The sequence below is a fragment of the Callospermophilus lateralis genome, chromosome 3, assembly GCF_048772815.1.
Source record: "Callospermophilus lateralis isolate mCalLat2 chromosome 3, mCalLat2.hap1, whole genome shotgun sequence".
Classification (NCBI taxonomy): Eukaryota; Metazoa; Chordata; class Mammalia; order Rodentia; family Sciuridae; genus Callospermophilus; species Callospermophilus lateralis.
In genome coordinates, this window is record NC_135307.1 from 95,975,408 (window position 1) to 96,000,638 (window position 25,231).

General features: G+C 34.3%; 1 protein-coding gene and 1 non-coding gene across 2 annotated transcripts in view; one reads left to right on the plus strand and one right to left on the minus strand.

Annotated features, from left to right (window-relative positions):
• The window catches only part of Usp8 (ubiquitin specific peptidase 8), a 56,547-nt gene extending 31,350 nt beyond the window's left edge, over positions 1-25,197 (plus strand). The window contains exons 8-19 of the mRNA XM_076850772.2: positions 598-760; positions 3,009-3,153; positions 3,452-3,672; positions 7,927-8,505; positions 15,130-15,210; positions 15,582-15,844; positions 18,254-18,466; positions 19,729-19,939; positions 21,154-21,390; positions 22,089-22,231; positions 23,846-23,978; positions 24,349-25,197. Coding sequence (XP_076706887.1) covers positions 598-760; positions 3,009-3,153; positions 3,452-3,672; positions 7,927-8,505; positions 15,130-15,210; positions 15,582-15,844; positions 18,254-18,466; positions 19,729-19,939; positions 21,154-21,390; positions 22,089-22,231; positions 23,846-23,978; positions 24,349-24,534 — 2,575 coding nt within the window. The 3' untranslated portion in view covers positions 24,535-25,197. The remainder of the gene's footprint in view (positions 1-597; positions 761-3,008; positions 3,154-3,451; positions 3,673-7,926; positions 8,506-15,129; positions 15,211-15,581; positions 15,845-18,253; positions 18,467-19,728; positions 19,940-21,153; positions 21,391-22,088; positions 22,232-23,845; positions 23,979-24,348) is intronic.
• On the minus strand, positions 6,194-6,268 carry Trnav-cac (transfer RNA valine (anticodon CAC)). The gene has a single exon. It is a non-coding gene; the product is annotated as a tRNA-Val (tRNA).
• Positions 25,198-25,231: the final 34 nt, after the last annotated feature.

Genomic DNA, 25,231 nt, shown 5'->3' on the forward strand with positions numbered 1-25,231 from the left:
TTGAGGCGTTTAGAACAGTATCTGGCACATAATAAATGCTATATTTGTTAAATAAACATTTTGCTATTTAATTATTGATTATCTGTGTAGGTATTATAAGAGAACTGAAATGTGAATAATGTTACCCAGATGATCCCCCAGTTGTTTATATGTGGTAGAGAGAGGTGCCCCAATGACTTCCTCTGTTATCAGTTTTGCCCCCTCCCCTTTTTTTAAAAGGTCAGATTTTCATCTACTTCTTTCAGTTTTTTTTTCCAATATTTTTTTAGTTGTAGTTGGACACAATATCTTTATTTATTTTTATGTGGTGCTGAGAATCGAACCCAGTGCCTCTCACATGCGAGGCAGGTATTCTACCACTGAGCCACAACCCCAGCCCTTCTTTCAGTTTTAATAATTATTAAAATCATTTTCCAGCTTACAATAGTGAAAGGGTTCAATGTTTAGGTTATTTAATATCTTAATATGAAGTCTGGCCTTAGAAAAGAATCTGCTTAAGGTTTGCTATGGCCTGGTACAGACTCTAACAAAACTCCTAATTTTATACTAGCATCTTCTGTCAACTTTTGTTCCAATACAAATGTTAATACATTTCAGAGTCACTGCTAGTTGGATTGAAGCAAACCTCCCAGATGATTCTAAAGACACATGGAAGAAGAGGGGGAATGTGGATTATGTGGTACTTCTTGACTGGTTTAGTTCTGCAAAAGATTTACAGCTTGGAACAACTCTGCGGAGCCTGAAAGATGCACTTTTCAAGGTTAGCAAGTTTCCTTGTTAGTTTTTTGTAACTGTAAGCCTTCTTTGGTTGTTAGGAAGACATGCTGACTAGCTTTTTTCTCTTGCTTTGATTGTATAAAGATTAGTTTTCAGTCACCAGATAACAATAAACTGATCTGTATAAAATATTAGAATTTTCACCAATACAAGTTATCTGAAACAAATTTTTTTTAATGTTTGTTTTTTGTTGTTATAAAGACTAGGATGGACATGGTGCACACCTATAATCATAGCTGCTCCGGAGGGTGAGGTAGAAAGATGAGGAGTTTGAGGTCAGGCTTAATGAGACCTGACCTTAAAAAAAAAAAAAAAGAAAAAGGAAAGAAAGGCAGAATTAGACTATAAGCATAAAAGCAAAGGAAGAAGTCACCAAAGGATAAATGTTTGATAGATTTGACGTAATAAAAAAAAGTTAGGTTTGTAAAAATATCACAAGATTAGAAGGTAGAAGACAAAAAATATTATCAACAATTAAGGCAGTGTTTTAAAACATGCAAAATGTGAAGAGTTTTTATAAATAAATACTTAAAATTAAATTGTTAAATCAGTAGTGGATTATAGATAGTGATGAACAAAAGAGGAAAAACAAGTGGGCCTAACCATAAAAATGGTCTTTACTAGTATAAGTACAGATTAAATTGAGTATCATTTTCACTGGTCAAATGAACAAAGATTAAAAAATAATATTCAGTTTAGCTTTTTAAATTACTAAGTTCATTCTGCTGGTAAAAGGGTCAGTTGATGAAAGATTGCCCACCAACAGAACAATCTTAAAAGCCTCAAAATAGTTCATATTTTAAGACAGGGAATACAGGGCTGGGGTTGTAGCTCAGTGGTAGAGTGCTCACCTCACATGTGGAAGGCATTCGGTTCAATCCTCAGCACCACATAAAAATAAAATAAAGGTATTATGTCCATAAACAATTAAAAATATATATTTTTAAAAAACAGGGAATATAGCTGGGGGCATAGCTTAGTGGTAGAGTACTGAGGCCCTGGGTTCAATCCCCACCACCGGTGGGGGGAGGGGGGGAACAGAATACAGAAATAGACCTAAATGTGGACTGATTACATGAAATTCCAGTATTCAAGTGGCTTTGATCTACAAAAGAGGTTTCATGAAGTTCAACTTATCATATATGAAAGTTCAGTGTCAGATAAAGGTGATGTCACAAATCAGTGCAGAAAAAATGAATTAAAATAAATGGTTTGACGACAACTGAATAGCCAGTGAATAATAGGAAGCAGATTCCTAACTTATTCCTTAGACCAGACTGGATCCCAAATGGATCAAAAGTATATAGCTTGAAACAGTAGACTACTTGGAAAAAGCATTAGTATTTTTTATTATCTTAACCCCAAACCAAGAAGCCATAAAATAAAATTCAGGAAAAATATCTAACATACATGACAAAGACCTGTTTTCCCTAGCACATTCAATGTTTTCTAAAAAAATAAAGATTTATTATGAGAATTCTTATATTGTTGGTTAAATGTGTAAACTGTTATAGCCTTTTTGAAGTACAGTTTGACATCATCTACCAAACTTTTAAACTGCCACTCTTCTCCTAGGAATGATCTTAAAGAAATACACAAATGTATATTTCTAAGTGATCATTTTGAAGATGAGCAATATATATTGAAAGCCATAAAATATTCTTGTGCCTTGGCTCAGCAATTCTACTTCTGGGAATTTTCTCTAAGGGAGGTGATGTGTGCATGTATGAGGATCTTTGGTTATTTATCTCAGCATTGCTTAACAATTAACTGGGGGTATAAAGCAAACGATTGATTCAATTTTGAGGCATTTGTATGTCCATAATTGGTGAGGTTGTAGGTAATGTTTACTATATATTAATATATCTTCTAATTTTTCTTCTGAGATTGTGGATTACATGTGTGGTTCTTAAAACCTGATCTATACATTGGTTTTACTTAATGTTGACTTTTGAAATCAGTTCTCATTTTTTCATCATTTAGAAGATAAATCTTGTCTTCAAGGGAACAATTTTACAACTTAAGTTTTGTTTTTCATTGTCAAAAGACTGTTCCCAAATTAAAAGTACTATTTCCTTGTGAACATACTTTATATTCAGAGATACGAAAACTTGTGCTCTATAGGTGTAATAAGGATTGTAATGCAATCCACTGTTGTCATGTATTTTTAAAAAAGATAAAATCAATAAAAAAATCTAAAAAAATAAAAGTACTATTTCCTTATTTTATAGTGGGAAAGTAAAACAGTCCTGCGCAATGAACCTTTGGTTTTAGAGGGAGGCTATGAAAACTGGCTTCTTTGCTATCCTCAGTATACAACAAATGCTAAAATCACTCCACCCCCACGAGGCAAGAATGAAGAGGTGTCTATCTCATGTATGTATGTGAAAATTTTTGCTTTAAATTGCTTCAGTAACATAGAGATTAATTATGTTTTCAGAGTAATGTTTCTTCATTGTATATTCATTTGTCCTATTAGATAAAAGTTTGTTTTCAGGCAGAAAATGAGACTAAAACAATATGACCTGGAAGTTAACATTTTCTTTAAGATTCTCACTGTTGTCAGTTTTATTTAATTTTATTATCACATATAACATGCATGACAAATATAAGTACTGTTTGTGGAGTTTTTTGTTGTTGGTTTTTTTTAATATTATTTTTTTGGGAATTTTAGTGGATTTTACTTATCCCTCACTGGAAGAATCAGTTCCTTCCAAACCTGCCCAGATGCCACCTCATTCTGTAGAAGTAGATGCAAATGTAGAATTGGTAAATGATCAAGATGAAAGAATGGGACCACTGAATATGTCAACTCCAGTTGAACCAATTGCTACTTCCAAAGCTGATGTTTCACCCATAATTCAGCCAGTGCCTATTATAAAGAATGTTCCACAGGTATTGTCTTACTTTTCTTTTAATTCTAATTTGTTTTAATATTAAGTATATAGCATAGAAATGAAGTTTTATATTAACCTTTAATATCTTAAAAAAGGTATCAATTAGAAGAATCTGTACATCTTGTCACCTTTTTTTAATCCACTAATTTATTGATTCATTTAATAACTTACAAAAGAAACCCAAAATTAACAATAAGAGATTTATAACATTTTAACATAAATGATATTTTGATGAAAATAATTATATTTTCTCAAACAAATATTAGTGGAAAGATTGGAATTGTTTTACATTTTTGGAAAACTTGTCCATATCTGGTTTCATAGATTGTCACATCTGCTTCTGATTCAGTCTGTTGCAATGTTGAATGTCATAGAATCTCTGACATACTTCACTCTACTCTTGAAGAATGAGTCAAATAACAACCTGAGTAATATGAAAATAATTTTGACCTTATGGGCCTGCTGAAAGAGTGTCTGGAACAATCTTTGAGTGCTACTGCTTTAAAAATTCAAAGACCTAAAAAGAGCATACTATAGGGATACAGCTACATCAATGTTCATAGCAGCACAATTCACAATAGCTAGAATGTGGAACCAACCTAGATGCCCGTCAACAGATGAATGGATAAAAAAAATGTGGCATTTGTACACAATAGAATATTACTCAGCATTAAAAAATAACAAAATCATGGCATTTGCAGGGAAATGGATGGCATATGTTAGAGCAGATTATGCTAAGTGAAGTTAGCCAATCCCTAAAAAACAAATGCCGAATATCTTCTTTGATATAAGGAGGGTGACTCAAAACAGAGCAGGGAGGAAGAGCATGAGAAGAAGATCACCATTAAGCAGGGACGAGAGGTGGGAGGGAATGGGAGAGAGAAGGGGAATTGCATGGAAGATGGAAGGATACCTTCATTGTTATACAAAATTACATAGAAGAGGATGTGAGGGGAAAGGGGGAAAAAACAAAAAGAGAAATGAATTACAGTAGATGGGGTAGAGAGAGATGATGGGTGGGGAGGGAAGAGGAGGGGAGATAGGAAGGGGATAAGAAAAGCAGCAGAATACAACAGACACTAGTATGGCAGTATGTATAAACGTGGATGTATAACCAATGTGATCCTGCAATCTGTACACGTGATAAAAATAAGAATTCATAATCCACTTGAATCAAATGTATGAAATATGATATGTCAAGATGATTGTAATGTTTTGAGCAACCAATAAAAAAAAAAATTCAAAGACATGTCCCTGGTTCCAAAGTCCTCACAGTTGGAATCTTTATTTTTATAAAAATGTTTTAGTATAATTCAGGCCTTTTGCCACAACTACACTCTAATAGATTATCAAAGGATTTTAAACATAGCTGCTAACTCTTTGCCACAAATAATGCCAAGAAAAGCTTGTATTTCCACAGTTGAATTAGAACAAAACTTTTGGGGGATTTTGTATTGAAATTTGACCAGTAGTACAATTGTCCCTTGGTATCCTTTGGGGATTGGTTCCAGTACTCCTGGGGATAACAAAATCAGTAGATGCACCAGGTACAGTTGTGCACACCTGTAATCCCAGTGGCTTGGGAAGCTGAGACGGGAGAATCTTGAGTTCAAACCCAGCCTCAGCAGTTTAGCAAGGCCCTAGGCAACTTAGTGAGAACCTGTATCTAAGTAAAATATAAAAAAGGGCTGGGGATGTGGCTCAGTGGTATAGCACATCTGGGTTCAATCCCTGGTACCAAAAAAGAAAAAAACAAACAAATAGATCAGTAGGTGCTGAAGTCCCTAATATAAAATGGTATAGTATTTGCATATAATCCAAACGCATCCTCCCATATCATCTCTAGGTTACTTCTAATACGAGGTTAATGCTTTGTAAATAGTTGTCATACTGTATTGTTTAGGGAATAACAAGAAAAAGTCTGTACCTGTTTAGTACATATAGCAATTTTTCAAAAATTCCCAAGATTGGAGATTTAGCTTAGTGGCAAAGTGCTTGCCTAGCATTAGGAAAGCCATAAGTTCAATCCTCAGCTCTCAAAAAAAAAAAAAAAAAAAAAAAAATATCCTTTCATGTAGGACCTATGGATATGGAGGGCTGATTTAGAGGAAACTAATTTTCCCAAATAGTTTGGCTTACACACCACTTAAATTTGTGATGTCAATATTTTGGGTTCTAAAATAACTTAATTTCATTGCATTAGAATTTGACACTTTGCCAATAATTTTTTTAAAATGACCAAGATGGTCAAATTAAAAATTGCAGCCTTTTCTTTGTTAGGTTCTATTTAAAGGACGATTACTATTTCATAGGTAATGGCCAAGATTTTTTAGCATTCATTTCTAATTTTTTCCCACACATCTTTAAGCAGTATTTCACATTTAAAATGGGTAACATTGATTTGTAAAGCAGGATATGAATAGAATATTTCATAGTTTTATTTATTTTATTTATTTTTTTTTTGTAATTTAAGGAGGTTGTTTGTTAATTTTATTTATTTTTTTATTTTTTTATTTTTTTGGAGGGGTGCTGGGGATTGAACCCAGGGCCTTGTGCATGTGAGGCAAGCACTCTACCAACTGAGCTATATCCCCATCCCTCATCACTTAGGTCATCTTTAATATTTCAGATTAAAATGTCGGATTAAACAGAATTTGGTAAAACAAGTTTTCTTAAAATATGAATTTTAAAAATTCTAAAAGCAGCTAATATTGTTGCACTTCTTTTCAAGTTAATCTTTGCATTTGACTCCTAATCCTTTTTTGTCCCAACATAATTCTGAAATACGTACAATTTGTCAAATGTATTTTGAGTATCTTCTACATTCAACCTTAGTTGAAAGGCTAGGAAGTGATTGAGGGTCTTCTGTATGAAAGACAGCATGAAAATTTATAAATATGAGTAAGACCTGTATTTTGTCTTGATATTTAGAAGGAGAGACTTATTTAAAATAGTATTTATTTTATTTTATTTAATTTAGTATTTATTTTATTTTATTTTATTTAGTTATATGTGATGCCGAGAATCAAATCAAGTGCATCACATATGCTGGGCAAGCACTCTACCACTGACCTACAACCCTGCCCAGTATATTTATCTTTTTTTTGAAAGCTGTTATGGAATATTTTATTTGTTCCCTCAGCAATGTATTTATTGATTATGTGCCAGACACCATCTTTACACTTTTAGAAAGCACATGTTTTAGAAGGGAAGAAAGATTTTTTGAAAATATAATTATTTAACCAAAATCCCAGTAGGTGGACTGAGGGGTTGGCTAGATTTAGAAATCAGAGAATATTTTTCTGAGGAAGAGGTATTTAACTCAAGTCTTAATGTTGTGGCAGGTATTATCTAGATGAACAGCTGATACAAAAGACCTAAGTTGAGAAGAAGTGTGGAAGCTTTGGGGAAAAAAAAAAATGTTTTTTTTAAAGGCAAGTGTGACTGATGTATAGAATAGTGATTGTTAAGAATAGAGAGTTAAACAAAGATAAGACTACTAGACATGGCCTTTTACAGGCTGCGATAAGGATTTCAGATGTAATCTGAGTGTAATTGGTAGCAATTTAAAATAGGATTTTAAGCAAGGGGAGGAACATGGTTATATTTGTTTTTAAATGATACTGTAACTACAATATGGAGAAATTGTTTGGAAGCAGGCAAAAGAAATTGACAACTAGTTGGAAGTTATGATGTTGGCCTGAACTTGACTGGTTGTAACAGAAATAGAGGAGCGGATACACAAGGAAAGGCATCAGACTGCAGAAGGGTACATACAAGAAGATATTATGAGACTCAGAAGTTTCTGGTTTGTACAACTGTTTGGAGATTGGTTACATCCAAGAAATAAAAACCATCAATTGAGTTTTGGCTACACTGGGTTTGAGATATATGTGTGACATTCCTATAGAATTACTGATTAGGTAGTTGGCTACATGGAAATGACATTTAAGTCTAGGTGTGTCAGATCTAGGTTTTATGCTTTAGTGTGAAGACATTAGTAACTCTTCCGTACATAGAACACATCTTTTCTAGAAAAAGTTAAGTGTCATTGGTGTTTGTCTCCCTTTCAAGTACTCCCTTATAAAAAAAAATCTTGACATTGAGTAATTTATAAATATGGATAATACATTCTGGCTGATGTTCTCTCCACAAAGTGACATTCTTTTATCACAGTTTGATTTCAGGAACTGAGGTTATATGCTCCTGAATTTTGTTAAAAGAATATTTTGCTCTGTTTTTGTTTCCCTAGGTTGATCGTACTAAAAAACCAGCAGTCAAGTTGCCTGAAGATCACAGAATAAAATCTGAAAGTACAGATCATGAGCAACAGTCTCCTCAGAATGGGAAAGTTGTTCCAGATCGTTCCACCAAACCACTATTTCCCCCTGCAACTGCCATGTTAACAGATGAAGAAAAAGCTCGTATTCATGCAGAAACTGCTCTACTAATGGAGAAAAACAAACAAGAAAAAGAACTGCGGGAAAGGCAGCAAGAGGAACAGAAAGAGAAACTGAGGAGGGAAGAACAAGAACAAAAAGCCAGAAAGAAACAAGAAGTTGAAGAAAATGAAATCACAGAGAATCAACCAAAAGAAGAAATGGAGAAGAGAGAAAGTGAACAAGCCAAGAAAGAAGATAAAGAAACTTCAACAAAGAGGGGCAAAGAGATTACAGGAGTAAAAAGACAAAGTAAAAGTGAACATGAAACCTCTGATGCCAAGAAATCTGTGGAGGATAGAGGGAAAAGGTGTCCAACTCCAGAAGTACAGAAAAAGTCAACAGCAGATACTCCTCCTGCATCTGTAACGGGAGATTCGAGTGCAGGCAAGGTAAGCAGAAACAAACAGTACAGATTGCCAACTATGAGAAATAAAATGTGCATAAAAAGATAACACTATGCTTGGGGTATAGCTCAGTGGCAGACATTTGCTTAGCATGCACGAGGGCCTTGGATCAATGAAAGGTACTGAAGAGGGAGAGAGAAAAGATAACACCTGTGGCATTCTGTAAACATGGCAGGTATTTTGAGTAGTTTTCTAGGGGTTGACAATTTGTTCTGATCCATCCACTTTTGCTTGTCTACTCTTCTTTGAGGCCACTGACGTGTTAAATGATTGGTTGGCAGTGGCATTGTTTTTTGTGTGTCTATAAAATGTGATCTATTTTTAATAATTGAGATCTGTAGCTACATTCTTCATTTTCATGTAATATATGACTATCAGAAGACTAGAATGAAATATAATCTTCCTCTCAGTCTGGAGAAGTCAGGTGCTGATATTTATGTGAGTTTGTATCTGCTAATAAATTAGCACATGTGAAAAATTATTGGCGGGCTGGGGATGTGGCTCAAGCGGTAGCGTGCTCGCCTGGCATGCGTGCGGCCCGGGTTCGATCCTCAGCACCACATACAAACAAAGATGTTGTGTCCTCCAAAAACTAAAAAATAAATATTAAAACTCTCTCTCTCTCTCTCTCTCTCTCACTCTCACTCTCACTTTCTCTTTAAAAAAAAAAAAGAAAGAAAAATTATTGGCATCTAAAAATAGCCAATATTTATCTTTGCCTATAATCATATTTTTGGTCAAGTCCATGTCGTTTTGTTTCTTTATCTATTCAAATAATATTGTATTTAATGTTGCCTTTTTCTGCCCTTGGCTACATACCCAAAATCGATTCTGATAATTTTGAAGGATGTTTTTTGCTGTTATTTTGTTTTCAATCTAATAATATACTTTTTTTCCTTGCATTATCTAGTTAACAGCATCTTTCCCTTTTGCATACTAAATAAGTTTTTATAATAGCAGGAACAATTATAGCCCCCCTTTTACATATGTAAAAATATTTCTTGATATAAAAATGATTTCTGATGCAAGACAATTGAATACCATTTTTATATAATGTCAGTTTCTATACTTCAAAGCAATCAAAGTGATTCAGGCATATTACCAAAATTGACACTTCATATTGATGCTGGGTTTAACTTGGTAACTTTTAATATCAAAAATATAGCTCATGTACAAAAGTGTTCTAAACAAAGTAAGGAAATGATGCCCATGTACCAAGACTCTGTAGGAAGATCAGAACTTGTGAGCTCTTATTTAAGATATAATTTAAACATTGTTTTTTGAGTATCTACCATCTGCCAAATATTTTCCCAACATTAATTGTTTCATAATGGTAATCCATAAAACATTCAGTTTACAAGTGAAGCTGAAACTTAGACTTTAATTATTTGCCTAAAATCACACAGGTTATGAAATTCCAATGCCACTTTCTTTTCATCTTATAATAAGACAGGGAGTCTTCAGAACTTAAAACATTCAGGGGCTGGGGTCGTGGCTCAGTGATTGAGCACCTTGCCTAGCATGTGTGAGGCAATGGGTTCGATTCTCAGCACCGCATATAAATAAGTGAATAAAATAAATGTCCATCAACATCTAAAAAAAATATTTAAAAAAGAACTTAAAGCATTCATATTTGTAGGGTCATTTAATATAGATACCAAATATCCCTACAAATCTAAATAGCCCTCAGATTATGACAGTTTTTGTTATGACATAGTTTTTACTCTCCCTATAACACATTGAAAAAAGCAAAGACTGCATTCTTGTCTCCCCTTTTTTGGGAGGTGGGGGGGTTTACTGGGGATTAAACTCAGGGACACTCAACCACTGAGCCACATCCCCAGCCTTATTTTATATATTATTTAGAGACAAGGTCTCACTAAATTGCTGAGCGCTTCACTTTTGCTGAGGCTGGCTTTGAACTCGTGATTCTCCTGTCTCAGCTTCTTGAACAGCTTGGATTACAGGCGTACACACCATGCCTGGCTTATGGGCTCCTTTTAAAAGTAGAAGCAATATGTAATTTATTCTAGAATAAATTTTGTTTTTTATAGGGTTTTTATAGTTGTTTTAAAAATAAGATGAATTCTTTGAAAAACTTGTAATGTTATAGAAGATAAAAAATGGATTTTGCATTTTTTAATTTGGTCTGTATAAAATGCTATATTCTCGCGACTGGGGTAGTAGAGTGCTCACCTCACACATGCGAGACCCTGGGTTCATTCCTCAGCACCACGTAAAAATAAATAAGTGAAATAAAGGTATTGTGTCCATTTACAACTAAAAAATAAATATTTTTTAAATGCTATATTCTCTGCATTCTCTTTAATATTTTAAATTTTTTTTGGAGCATTACCCCTTTCAGAGTAACCAAAATCATATGGGATTTAAATAAAAGACTAGAGTCCAGTGCGGTTATGCTGAATATACATGATCATGAATTATATACTGTAAACTACAGCTTCACAAATTATTTTATTTTCATAATTTGCTTTCTTTTTCACTGATTCATCAGGTTTTTTTAGCTTTTTCTCTTCAGTGTTAGGAAATGGCCTTAAAAATATCTGTTTTGAATTTGGCAGTAAAGTAAAATACACTTTTCAGAAGCCTAATTTTTTTCTCCTTTTTACATTTTTAGTCTACTGACTTTGATTGTATTATCTAGTGGTAAATTGGATTATTTTGGGACAAAGGTGAAGTTTTCTTTCACTTCTGTAACTTTTACTATTTTATAGCCTATTAAGATGAAAGGACAACCAGAAAGTGAAATTCTAAAGACAGGAACTTTTACAGAAAATTCAGAGGATATTTAAAGAAATTAAGTAGTCCACTGGGGGTAGAAAAAAAATTGGAAAAGATTTGGAGGTCCTGATTTCAATCTTTAACATCTCAAAAAAAAAAAAAAAAGAAAGAAAGAAAGAAAAGAAAACAAGAAAGAAAGAAAAAACTGGAACAAAAATCATGGATTGAACATGTATAACCACATGATTTTCTTTGTATCTTTATCACATCGTCACCCTTTATCTTGAGATCTCTCTGAGGAGATTTTTATCATCTTTGGTGACTACTTTTTGTTTTTACTTAATCGATCTATTTATATGCTAGAAGAAATAGAGTTTGACTTCCTAAAGTTGACAGTATATTCTCTTCATTTTATGAAATATAAAAAATACTTAGGCTTTATAGAATGATCTAAGAGTTCTACTTCTGGTTATATGCCCAAAAGAATCAAAAGTTTGGCCTTGAAGGGAGATTTGTATACTCATAACAGTACTATTCATAATTCTTAACAGTATTATCCACAGTTGCCAAAAGTTAGAAGAAACCCAGGTGTCCATTGGCAGATGAATGCGTACAGTGGGAAATTATTCAATCTTAAAAGGAAGGAAATTCTGATACATGCCACCATGGATGAACCATAAAGACATTATGCTAAGTGAAACACACTAATTACAAAGGATACATACTGTGATTCATCTTATATTAGGTTATTTAAAGTAGGCAAATTTATAGGGACAGAAAATAAAACAGTGGTTGCCAGGGACTGGGGGAAATAAGGAGTTCAGTTTTGAAAGATGAGAAGAGTTCTGGAGATGGATTATATAACAACTGATCAGTTGTTAATACAACATAACTGTCTAGTGTACCTAAAAATGTTTAAGAGGTTAAATTTTGTTTGGCATTTCATCACAATTTTTTAAATACTTACAATTTTTATAAGACATTTTTGCCTTTGTTTGAAGAGCTTAATCGAGGTATGATTTACAAATTATAAAAATCACTCATGTTTAGTGTACAGTTGGTTGGGTGATTTAAAAAATTTAAAGAGTCAGGAAACCATTAACAATCCAATTTTAGAACATTTCTGGTGTGATGCACAATTAATCACTCTTTTTTTTACCTTCAGGCCCCAAGCAACACTGAACCTACTCTCTAGATATCTCTATTGATTTACTTTCTCTGAGATATTTGTAATCTTTCACATCTGGCTTCTGTCATCTTACATGTATTTTTAGATTAATCTATATTGTAGCATGTTGGTAGTTCATGCTAAGCATTTACTCTACCACGAACCCTATTGCCAAGTAGGGTTACATTTTGTGGATATACTACATTTTATTCATTCATCAGTTGATGGATGTTTGGTTTATTTCTACTTTGGGGATATTTTGAATAATGCTGCTGTGAACATTCATATATGTCGTTTTATGAAAATGTTCATTTGTTTTGAGTGGATGCTCAAAAGAGATTTTCTTGTTGTATTTCGAGGAAGCTTTTTAAAGAAACTCCCAAAAATGTTTTCCAAAGTGGCTACCCCATTTTATGTTCTCACTGGCAACATATGAGAGTTCCCATTTTTCTACATCCTGGCCAATGCTTGTTACTGTTTCTTTTCTTTTTTCTTTTTTTTTAGGGGGTGGGGGTGGAGTGAGAGTTTTCCGGGGAGGTACTGAGGATTGAACTCGGGGACACTCAACCACTGAGTCACATCCCCAGTCCTGTTTTGTATTTTATTTAGAGACAGGATCTCCTGAGTTGCTTAGTGCCTTGCTTTTGCTGAGGCTGGCTTGGAACTCTCCATCCTCCTACCTCAGCCTCCCAAGCCGCTGAGATTAGTATGCATTTTCCTAATGACTAATGATGTTGAGCTTTTTTCCCTAAGTATAGGCTTTATGTTTAGCTTCTTTGGTGAAATGTGTATTCAAGTCTTTTGCCAATTTTTAAATTGGATTATTGTCAGCTTTTACCAAGTTGTATAATTTATAATATGCTGGATACAAATTCTGTATTAGAAATGTGATTTGCAAATATTTCCTTCCACAAGGCTTGGCTTTTCATTTTTTTAAATAAAGTTTTCAAAATGCAAAAGTTCTTGTGGGGAAGTTCAGTCTGTCCATTTTTTCTTATGTGACTCATGCTATCTAAGGAGCCTTTTGTCAAACCCGAAGTCATAAAGTTACGAAGAATATTTCCTGGTTTTTTTGTTTGTTTGTTTGTTTGTTTTTGGAGTAGTAGTGCTGCTACACAGGACCTCATGCTTGCTAGGCAAGCACTCTACCACTGAGCCACATCCCCAGCCTGATCTCTGTCCATTTTGGGTTAATTTTTACATATACAACAGTTTCCACTTTGGCTCTGATTTCTTTTTCCTTGGATTCAGTTACTTATGATCAGCCATGGTCTTAAAGTTACATGGCAAATTTGAGGAATAAATAATTCAAAAGTTTTAAAGAACTGTTATTATAATAATTGTTCTATTTTCTTATTAGTTCTTGTTGACCTCTTACTTTCCTAATTTATAAATTAAATTTTATCACAGGTCTATATACATATGGGAAAAATCATATGTACACATATATATATGATTTATGTATATATTATATACATATGTTTCATTGTTACCTGTGGTTTCAGCCATCCATTGGAGATCTTGGAACATGTTTCCCATGGATAAGGGAGGATTACTATAGTATAAAGTTTTAAATTCATCTCTTTGTATATTCAGTTGTCCCATTTGCCTTTATTTTTCCAGAACACAAATTGTATTAATTATTGTGTCCTCCAAAATTATTTTATGATGGGAAGAATTTGATGATAGAAATTGGGTATCTTATTAGTAAGCCCTTTTGGTTTCTATTAATAACAATTTTTCACTAAAGGAGGTTAGAAGTATGTGTCATCTGGTTAGAGAAGTTGGTGCCTCAATATATCAGTCTATATTTTCTCATAATACTAGTAATTTATGAGGTGAATAAATGTGGAAGATGTTAGTGCAAGGTGACAGAATAGGCCATGATATAAATTTGTAGCCTTTTTTTTTTTTTTTTTAATCCTTCGTCCTTCTCATGAATCAGTATGGAAGGTCACCTACCTACCATCATTATAGGCTTATTATGCACACTATTCCTATTGATTATTCCAGACTCAGGAACTGAAAGAATAAAATGGACTTTATTTAGGGTCTTAGGAATTGCAATTCAGCAAAGACAGATTCAAATAACTCTGTCAGTGTTCCAAAGCAGGCAAAAAAAGGGGGTTGCTTGTGGTAAAACTTCGGTTGGAGTATAATTGCTGTATGACAGGCGCTATGTGACCAGTAGAAGATACAGAGACATTACCTAGTAAAATTATTAACAAATAGATAAATGTCCCATTTTTACTTGGTACAACTGTCTAGAGTCCAATAACCTCTTGATGTGCATTTCAGTCTCTGGGCACATTGTATTTATTTGTTCTAGATGCCTGTAGTCAAGAGGTAACCAACACTAACATTCCTAGGTAGCAATTGGAGTTGTGCATTAAGTCATGCCTCTTAATGGCCTCTTGACTGCATTTTAAAATGCTTTTTTTTTTTTTTTTGGTCCCCATCTTTTAATGCTATTTGTTGATTTCATCATACTTTTTCCTTTTCACACTTCTCTTCCCGTTGGTATATTAATATTTGTACATGGAGAAAGTTTTCTTCATCTTTGAATCTGTTTTTAAATATACAAAGAGTAGCCAAGGCATAGTTTTTTTATTCTTTGGTACAAGCATCTTCAGTACATATATGGCAAAATTTAATGGAAAAATCAGAATTATTTTTTTTTCCTTTTATTTTCAAATTAGGCTCAGCGAGAACCTTTGACGAGAGCACGAAGTGAAGAAATGGGGAGGATTGTACCAGGACTGCCTTCAGGCTGGGCCAAGGTAAAAGTCAAAATGAGAATTTGACATACTTTTATTTATTTATTTTACGTCATCTCTAATGCAGTCAGTTCCGTTTCTTCATTGTAGAGGACATAGCTCCTTCCCCTAAAAACCACAGGGTTAGATGCTTCAATAACCAATCTGGAATGCTATATGCAATAAGATAAGTTTAATTATTGGAATTGTAGGGGCTGAGGATGGAGCTTAATGCTGGAGTGTGAGCTTTAGCATGTGTTAGTCCCTGGGTTCAATCACCAGCAAATCGCCCCAAATTAATCTAAAAATAAATTTAGCAGTAATATACTTTGGAATGATTTCCTTGTTTATAAAATGGTCATTTTTTTATTTTTTGTTTTTCTTTTCCTTCTAAGTTTCTTGACCCAATTACTGGAACGTTTCGTTATTATCATTCACCCACCAACACTGTTCATATGTATCCACCGGAAATGGCTCCCTCAACTGCACCTCCTTCCACCCCTCCAACTCATAAAACCAAGCCCCAGATTCCTGCTGAGAGGGATAGGGAACCATCCAAACTGAAGCGCTCCTACTCCTCCCCAGACATCACCCAGGCCATTCAAGAGGAAGAAAAGAGGAAGCCAACAGTAACTCCTACAGTTAATCGGGAAAATAAGTAAGTTTATTCTAACTCCTAGAATTAGAATAATATGCTATATTTTAAGACCTACTCTAACAAGATCACCATATTAAATAAAGATAGAGAATCAGAAATTTTTGTGGATGACTATACCAGCCATTGTCATTTATCATGGAGAAAAAAAGAAATGAATAAGAAAATATCCTTTGTTTTTTCACCAAAGTACTATCTAAATTAATATACAAAAGAAGATTATCATAAGTAAATGTAGATCTACAGTATTTTTATACACTGTTAAAATTTATAGTAGTATGCCATAGACCATCCATAAGTTTTTCATAGACCAAATGTGGAAGACCTCTTTCTACCTTTTAGGACCATAATTTACAGAATTGTTGAATTTCCATTCTTGTAGCTCCCAAGTCCCCACCTTTTTCTCCTTAGCCAATAATGTGAGAGCAAAATTTTCCTATAGTATGGAAATAAGTACTACAGTATATCTGCCTCTAATCATCATTCTGTTCCCGTTTCTTTTTTGTTTGGTACTGGGAACTACACTAAGGGGCACGCAACCACTGAGCCCATCTCCAGCCCTATTTTGTATTTTATTTAGAGACAGGGTCTCACTGAGTTCCTTAGTGCTTTGCTTTTGCTGAGGCTGGCATTGAACTTGCGATCCTCCTGCCTCAGTCTCCTGAGCTACTGGGATTACAGGTGTATGCCACTGCACCCAACTTATTCCTGTTTCTTCATTGTATTTCTGTTATTCTGTTCATAGGTTGTAATTAATGGGTTCATTTTAAGTTTCCCAAAGTAATATCTCATTTAGATACATTTCTGGCTTCATCTCTTTTTGAATCTGCTAATGAATAGACTTTTTTGTCATTTCCTAAACAATATTAAAGTACAACAGGAGGATGTACACAGGTTAATACAAATACTGTAGCATTTCATAGAAGGGACTTGAGTATTCTTAGATATCAATATCTGCAGGGGGTCTTGGATACTTATGTATATTGATGTATAAATAAATAGGTTTGTTTTCCCATTACATACCCTTTGTTAATTACTAAGGAATTCCAATTAGGCTATCTTTTTGGCCCCTTTAGCAATACATTTCATGAAAGTAGTTGATATTTCCTCGTGAGAACTTATCTTGTCAGGTAGAAACTTTTTGAAGGAACTTTTTAAATTTATGTTTATCTACAGGACACAAGTGGCATACACCTATATTCCCAGCAGCTTGGGAGGTTGAGGCAAGAGGATCATGAGTTCAAAGCCAGCCTCAGCAACTTAGTGAGACCCTGTCCCTAAATAAATTATGTTTTTAAAGGGTTAGGGATATGGCTCAATGGTAAGTGTCCCTGGGTTCAATTCCTGATACCAAAAAAAAAAAAAAAAAAAAAAGATTTAGTTACAGATTTTAAAAATCATTTTAATAACTGGTAAGATTTTAATCCTTCTTGACTCAGCATTCTTGTTAAAGTTTATTAATCTGGCAGTGCTTTAAAGAATATCTCCTATTTAGTTCACCTATTTTATACATATTAAACAAAACAGCTAGGCATGGTGGCATGTGACTACAGTCCTCAGAAGCCTAAGGCAGAGGACTTCAAGTTCTAGGTCAGCTTCAGAAATTTAGCACCACCCTGTCTCAAAAAATAAAAAGAACTGGGGATGTAGCTTAATAGTAAAGAGCACTTACGTTCAGTCCTCAGTGCTCTTAAAAAGAAAAAGACCTTCAGTTAAGATTTTCCTTCATGCTATAGTTCTATAGTAGTTCCACAGACAAACTAAATACACTAACAAAAGTCTAGGAGGCTTTCTCTAGTCTGGCATTATCCAGTGGGTCATTCTGTGCTAATGGAAATGTTCTTTATCAGTGCTAATGTTGAGTTGTGACTATTTTGAAATGAGGTTAGTGATTCTGAAGAACTGAATTTTTTAATTTTAATTGATTTAAATTTGACTAGCCCACCTGTGAGTAGTCAACTACAACTCTAGACTTCAGGTAATAGTATCCAGATAACCTCTGCTTCCTCTGATATGTGCTCCATGGTAATGTATTTTTATGGTTCTTTGCCATTTTGGTTGAGTTCAAACATTTACAATGCCAGCCTCCCTGAACCATTTAAGGAGTTTGAAAGAGCCTTCTCTATTTGAGCTCCTTGCTCATGAGAAGCTAGAAAATCTCTCTCATGATATCTCTAGGACCCCCAGCCCACATAAAAGGTAAAAGGTATATGTTTCATGGGAGGGACCCAGATGACATCCAGGTATAAGCTAGTTACTAAGTGTCCTGTAAGATACAGTTACCTTATGAGTTAATAGACTGTGGACAAGAGTTGTGTGGTACAGGTAGTATGGTTTGCTGCCACTTGTAGTGTGGAACCTGTTTTAGATGGTCTGCATTTTAAGACATCGTCTATACTCTTTCTTCCTCAGGCCAGTATGCTATCCTAAAGCTGAGATCTCAAGGCTTTCTGCTTCTCAGATTCGGAACCTCAATCCTGTTTTTGGAGGATCTGGACCAGCTCTTACTGGACTTCGTAATTTAGGAAATACTTGTTATATGAACTCAATATTGCAGTGCCTATGTAATGCCCCACATTTGGCTGATTATTTCAACCGAAACTGTTATCAGGATGATATTAACAGGTACTAAATGTCTTACTTTTCAGTATTGTGTGTGTATATTTTGTGGTGTTTTCTATAAGTCAGCATATTTCTGATACTGATCCCTGCTCCTTTTCCTATATATTTTTTTAAATTGGTATTTTATAATTGTACATAATGGTGGGATTTGTTTTTGGAATTCACGGCGTGCACACAATATGGCAATATAATTTGGTCATCATCACTTTCCCCTCCCTCCCTTCCTAACCCTGGGTTCCTCTACTGATCTCCCTTTGATTTTTATGAGATCTGTGCCCCTACTTTTTTTTTTTTACTTCCTCCCTAGTTTCCACATATGAAAGAAAACATACAACACAACCCTTGACCTTCTCAGTTTGGCTTATTTTTTTTTATATAATGGTTCCAAGTATACTATTAAAAAGATACTCTAATCATACTTATTAATCTAGCCCATTTTGTGCTGCTCTAACAAAGTACCTGTGACTGGATAATTTATAAAGAACAGAAATTTATTGTTCTCCAGAACCGAGCATCTCTGGTCAGGGCCTTCTTTATTTTGGTACTAGGGATTTAACCTAGGAGTACTCTCTCTCTAGAGTCTTCCTAAGTTGGTCTAAGTTGCTGAGGCTTGCCTTGAACTTAGGATCCTCCTCTCTCAGCCTTTTGAGTTGCAGGGATTAGAGTTGTAGAATACATAGAGTTGGTCAGGGCATTCTTATTGTGTCCTCACATAGCAGAAGTTGAAAAGACCAGAGAGGACAAACTCCTTTTGTCATGCCCTTTTCTAAGTGTACCTAATCTCATTCATGAAGGAGAGCCTTTGTGGCCTCAACACCTCTTAATACTCCACCTTTTAACACTGTCACATTGGCAACACCTGAATTTTAAGGGGACACATTCAAACCATAGCACTTCTTACTTGATTCCAGAAAAGATGAATTGGGAAAGGGAAAAATATCTTTATTTGTAAAGATAAGAGAAAATTCAATTCTAATAGTAAGGGACAGACAGGAAGAGAGCAGCACAAGAAAGCAGAGCCTCACTCTTATAAAACTGCAGCCTGTTGATGAGTAGGAGGAACAAGGCTTGTAGCCAAAATACGTAAGTTGGAGGACTATTAGCAAAGTAAGATTCAGATGAGTATTTGGTAATAAACCTACAAATAAATATTTTAATACAGGATTGTGGTATGTGAATAGTTTAATGTTGACATCAAGAACCCACTGTCCCTTTTAACATTTTCCTTTATTGCTTTTTTTGTAACTTTAATTTTACTTACATAGGTCAAATTTGTTGGGACATAAAGGTGAAGTGGCAGAAGAGTTTGGTATAATCATGAAAGCCCTGTGGACAGGACAGTATAGATACATCAGTCCAAAAGACTTTAAAATCACCATTGGGAAGATCAATGACCAGTTTGCAGGGTACAGCCAACAAGATTCACAAGAATTGCTTCTGTTCCTCATGGATGGACTCCATGAAGACCTAAATAAAGTAAGATTTAACTTTGCTAAGTTGCAGAGAAACTCCCTAGAGTTGCTCAGTAGCACTGTTATTTTTATAGCAATTTAAAATTCTAGTTGGTGACTTTTCAGTGGCAATTTATTGAAATATAGTGACTTTGTACTAAGGCATGGAGCTACAATACAGATATATATGATGAGTGTAATACAAGTTGAGGATCCCTTACCTAATATGCTTGTTTCCTGGGGTGGTTTGGATTTTAGATTTTTTTGGATTTTGGAATATTTGCATATACATAATATACCTTGGGACTGGGGCCTCATTCTAAACACAGAATTTACTTATGTTTCATATTTACCTTATATACATAGCCTGAAGTTAATTTTACACAATATTTTTAAGTAATTTTGTGCATAAAACAGTTTCATGGTGTGTAATTTTCCACTTGTGGCAGCATGTCAGTGCTCAAAAAGTTTTGATTTTGGAGCATTTTGGCTTTTCAGGTTAGGAATTCTTGACCTGTATTTGAAAAGAAGTATATACAGTATTAGTGTTAACAGTTAGTAATGCTGAGCAGTTTGCAAATGTTAAAATAGTTGTTGGAGAGACTATTCATAATCACATGTATTTGAAAGTAAAATCAGAAACAGATTTTGTAAAAGATTAGCTGTAGATGGGCCAAACGCCTTTATTGTATATTTATATATTATTACAAATGTTTGTTACATAGTTTGTATATATCATTACTTTTTAAAGTAAGAATTATACCAAAAGTAAGAATTATATCACATAACCAAATGATGCATGTTTAGTTTTTTTTTTTTTTTTTTTGAGGCATCTATCTCTACACAAATGACCATCCTCCATTTGTATATGACAGCTTCAACTATCATCTCTTTTTTCAGATAACTTTGGGATCACCATTGTTACCAGTGCACACATACACATGTGTTTGAATATATATACATATATATTTGTGTATGTTCCTGTTTATGAAGCTGGAACAATGAAATTACATTTCTCTAGTTATAGCCCCGATTCCCAGCTACATGTGGGTTATCTTCTCTTTTCAAAACCAGACTTATGATAAAGTAGGTTTATTGCAACTGGAATGACTTTTTGCTGTACTTGCCAGAACTACAAATGTTTTAAATCTGCATTGTTTTTGTTTAACTTCACTCTTTTAATTTTATATTTAAATGTAATCTTATAGGTACTAATAGTCTAAATAATCTTGTTTCCAGGCTGATAATCGGAAGAGACATAAAGAAGAAAATAATGATCATCTCGATGACTTTAAAGCTGCAGAACATGCTTGGCAGAAACATAAGCAGCTCAATGAGTCTATTATTGTTGCACTTTTTCAGGGTCAGTTCAAATCCACAGTACAGTGCCTCACCTGTCACAAAAAATCTAGGACATTTGAGGCCTTCATGTATTTATCTCTACCACTAGCATCCACAAGTAAATGTACATTACAGGTAAGAAAGAGAGAAAATGATTTGTTGGGTAAAAATGTCATTTATATACATAGAGATGTACACTTTTTAGTGATTTATGTCTGGCCATCACCTCTGTAAACATTTTATGGAAAGAATTAGAAATTTCCCTTTTTTAACTGTACCTTTTTTAAGAATTGATGGTTTTTAAAGTTTTGGGTTTTTGTTTTGCATTGCTGGAGATAGAACCCAGGCATTGAACATGCTAAGCACATGCTTTACCTATATGCCCAGCTCTAGAAGTTTTAATTTGGAAAATTGTATATTGACTTCACCTTAGATCTACTTTTTATGAGTGTGTGCTTTACATGGGAAAATCAGATATTTTGGTTTTCACACAACAGCAGTGTGATTTATATAATAGTTTGTTGATACTATTAGTCTTAACTTCCTCTAGAACATCATATCCTCCAATCAAGTCTTTCCTGGCCCATCAGGTGCAGGTTAAAGGTCTTCCTGTTTGCCATCATGACCCATAGCACTTTTCATTTCATCGTAGATAGCCCTCACTGTGCTGTGATTCTGTTCACTGGAGTATGTTCCTCACCCGATTTGGTTGGAATTTTGTTCAAGGTTATTATTGTATCTGGGGCCTACAGAATGAATTAGTGAAGAGATGCTCTCTGGTGCTATATGAAGACATTAATTATTGAGTATCTGCTACTTGTTTTTTTCACTAGGATTGCCTTAGATTATTTTCCAAAGAAGAAAAACTCACAGATAACAACAGATTTTACTGCAGTCATTGCAGAGCTCGACGGGATTCTCTAAAAAAGATAGAAATCTGGAAGTTGCCACCTGTGCTTTTAGTGCATCTGAAACGGTAAAAGGGAAATTTTTTCTATCTGTTCAGTAAAATATAGATGAAGGAATTCAAAGTCCTATGTAATTTACACTTATTATACTGGCTACAAAGGAAACATACCAAAAGAAGGTTGTCTGGCTGGGGCAGCTCTAGGGTAATAAAGTAGAAATGAGGCCAGAATACAATATTGTTACTTCATGTAGTTCCATGTGATTTCACTTTTAAAAAATGAATGAAACTAAATTGTTCAATCAAGTGAAAATGTATAAAAATACATGTTATACAGTATACTTCTAACACAAATTAGCAGGTCAAAATTAACATTCCAGCAGTGAGCATTTACAGATTGAATCATGTTTTTAAAAAGGAAATAACATGATTTTTTTTTAGAAGTGTAATTTTAAAAGTGAAATATGTTAGTAATGTTAAGTGTAGACTGTTTTGTCCAAATCTTTCTAACTAATGAAAAAGATCTGGTTCAATAGTGGAGGGAATGATGGTGAAAGATGTAAAAACACATACCAGATCTTTTGCTCTTACTCGTTGGTCTTTTGATAACTTTTGAGCTGGTTTTATGAAAAACTACTTTAAAGGATGTTTCATCTTTTTATTGAGAAGAATAATTTTTGTTTCAAATGAAGATTCTTAGTTATTAATGTTAATTTCAAGATTGATGTGTTCATATGTCTCTTGTACAGTTTTTCTAACAAAATTTGTCCACTGCCCCTTTTTCTTGAAGATTGTAGAGGTATAAACATTCTATAAATGAATACAGATTTGTTCTGAACATATTTGAGTGCTGATATTCTTAGAGGGTATTCAAAAGTATATATAGTTCAGAAATTTCTTTTTAAAAAATAATGCCGGGTCCAGTGGTACATGCTTGTAATCCCAGCTACTCAGGAGGCTGAAGCACAAGGATTGCAAGTTCACAGCAAGCCTCAGCACTTTAATGAGGCCCTTAGCAACTTAGCAAGACCTTGTGGGTCAATGGTTTCTAAGTGCCCCTGGATTCAGTCTCTGAAACCAAAAGAATAAAAAAGTAATGTCGGGACATGGCTCAGTGGTAGAGCACTTGCCTAGCACACATGAAGCTCTGAGCACCACAAAAAATTAATTCTAAAATAACCATATTACACCAACCAAAACATCAGTACTTGGGGTATTTAAAAAGAGCAGAGTATGCAAGAATAATGGAATGTCATTATTTTAATCACCAGTTTGCCCACAGTCACTTTGTAACTGTAGTGTCCCCTAAAGTACAAGTTTAAATCTAGAGCAGCTCTCCCCAGTCTTCCTGTCTGCTTTTGTGGTGATTAGTGTTCTGAGCATGCAGTCCTCTGTAGAGGACTTACATAACAATTGTAGCTAATCAGTGGATCAAGGGATTGAAGTGAGGACCTATCTGTTATTCTGTCACTTTGGACATGTTATTTAATATCTGCAACTTCAGTTTCCTTGTTAGTAAAATGGAAATGAAACAAATATTTTTAATAGGTCCTTTCTCTCCTGAGTCTTTATATTTGAAATGGACTTTGTGGTCATGGCTAAAAATCTGGATATTAAATGAGTAAGGATTCATGCTGATGTCTTTCTCTAGCAGTGTAATTCCTGTAATGTTTTGTTCTGCAGTTTTTCCTATGATGGCAGGTGGAAGCAAAAATTACAGACATCTGTGGACTTCCCTTTAGAAAATCTTGACTTGTCACAGTATGTTATTGGTCCAAAGAACAATTTGAAGAAATATAATTTGTTTTCTGTTTCAGTAAGTATCTTTTTAAACTAAAAACTTGTTGATGTTGTTTCTTTAAGCAGATTAATAGGAGTTTCAAGCGGCTCTTACCTCATAGGAGAGTAAGAACAGTGTAAACATTTGCAAGTGACATTTTAAATAGCCATTCAATTTTCATTTATGGGGCTGGGGATGTGGCTCATGCAGTAGCGCGCTCGCCTGGCATGCGTGCGGCCCGGGTTCGATCCTCAGCACCACATACAAAGATGTTGTGTCCGCCAAATACTAAAAAAAAATAAATAAATATTAAAATTCTCTCTCTCTCTCTCCCTCTTTCTCACTCTCTCTCTTTCTTTAAAAAAAAAATTTTTTTTTCATTTATGCTCTGTCTTGTTTGGCACAGAATCACTACGGTGGGCTGGATGGAGGCCACTACACTGCCTATTGTAAAAATGCAGCAAAACAGCGGTGGTTTAAATTTGATGATCATGAAGTTTCTGATATCTCCGTTTCTTCTGTGAAGTCTTCAGCAGCTTATATTCTCTTTTATACTTCATTGGGACCACGAGCAACTGATGTAGCCACATAAGGAGGTATAGGTTACGAGCTAGTTAAATTGTAAAAGGTTCAGTCAACAACTTTTGAAATGCTTACAAAGGTAATGGATAGCTAGCTGCAGCTGATTATTTAGAGGAATTCTAGGAAAGTGGGAACTGTGTTACTAGCACTATATAATTCAGGTCAGTGCTATTATCAAAAAACTGACAAATAATATTTAACAAGTATCACAGTAAGCATCCCTTACCAGGTACTCTTTATTTCAAAACAACTTTTTTAGTCTGCTCCAAAGTTAAAATAATTAACTAGCTAAGCATTATTATTGTACTGATCTGAAAACCATTATAACCTTCATTTTCCTTTTCACTGTTATGGCCTTTTCACATTTCTAATCCCAGCTTGATCTACTATGAATACTCTAGGATGATGTAAAGCAGATAGGAATGTATATGTACATATTTATTGCACACTTGCACATCAATGTACATAGTTTAACATGGTCCTTTTGTGAACCCTAGAACTCAGAAGATTGCTGTTTTTATTTGTTACTTCTTTTTGTTCTTTTTGGCCTATTCTGAGTAACAGCAGTGCTTTCTTAGGGAAATGACAGGGCAAAGCTATTTTTCTGTTGGCTTTGGGCTGTATTTGTGCACTAAATCTTTATTCTAAAAGAATAAATGGAAACTTTCTTTAATTTTTTAAAATAAGAATTTCATTTACACCTACAT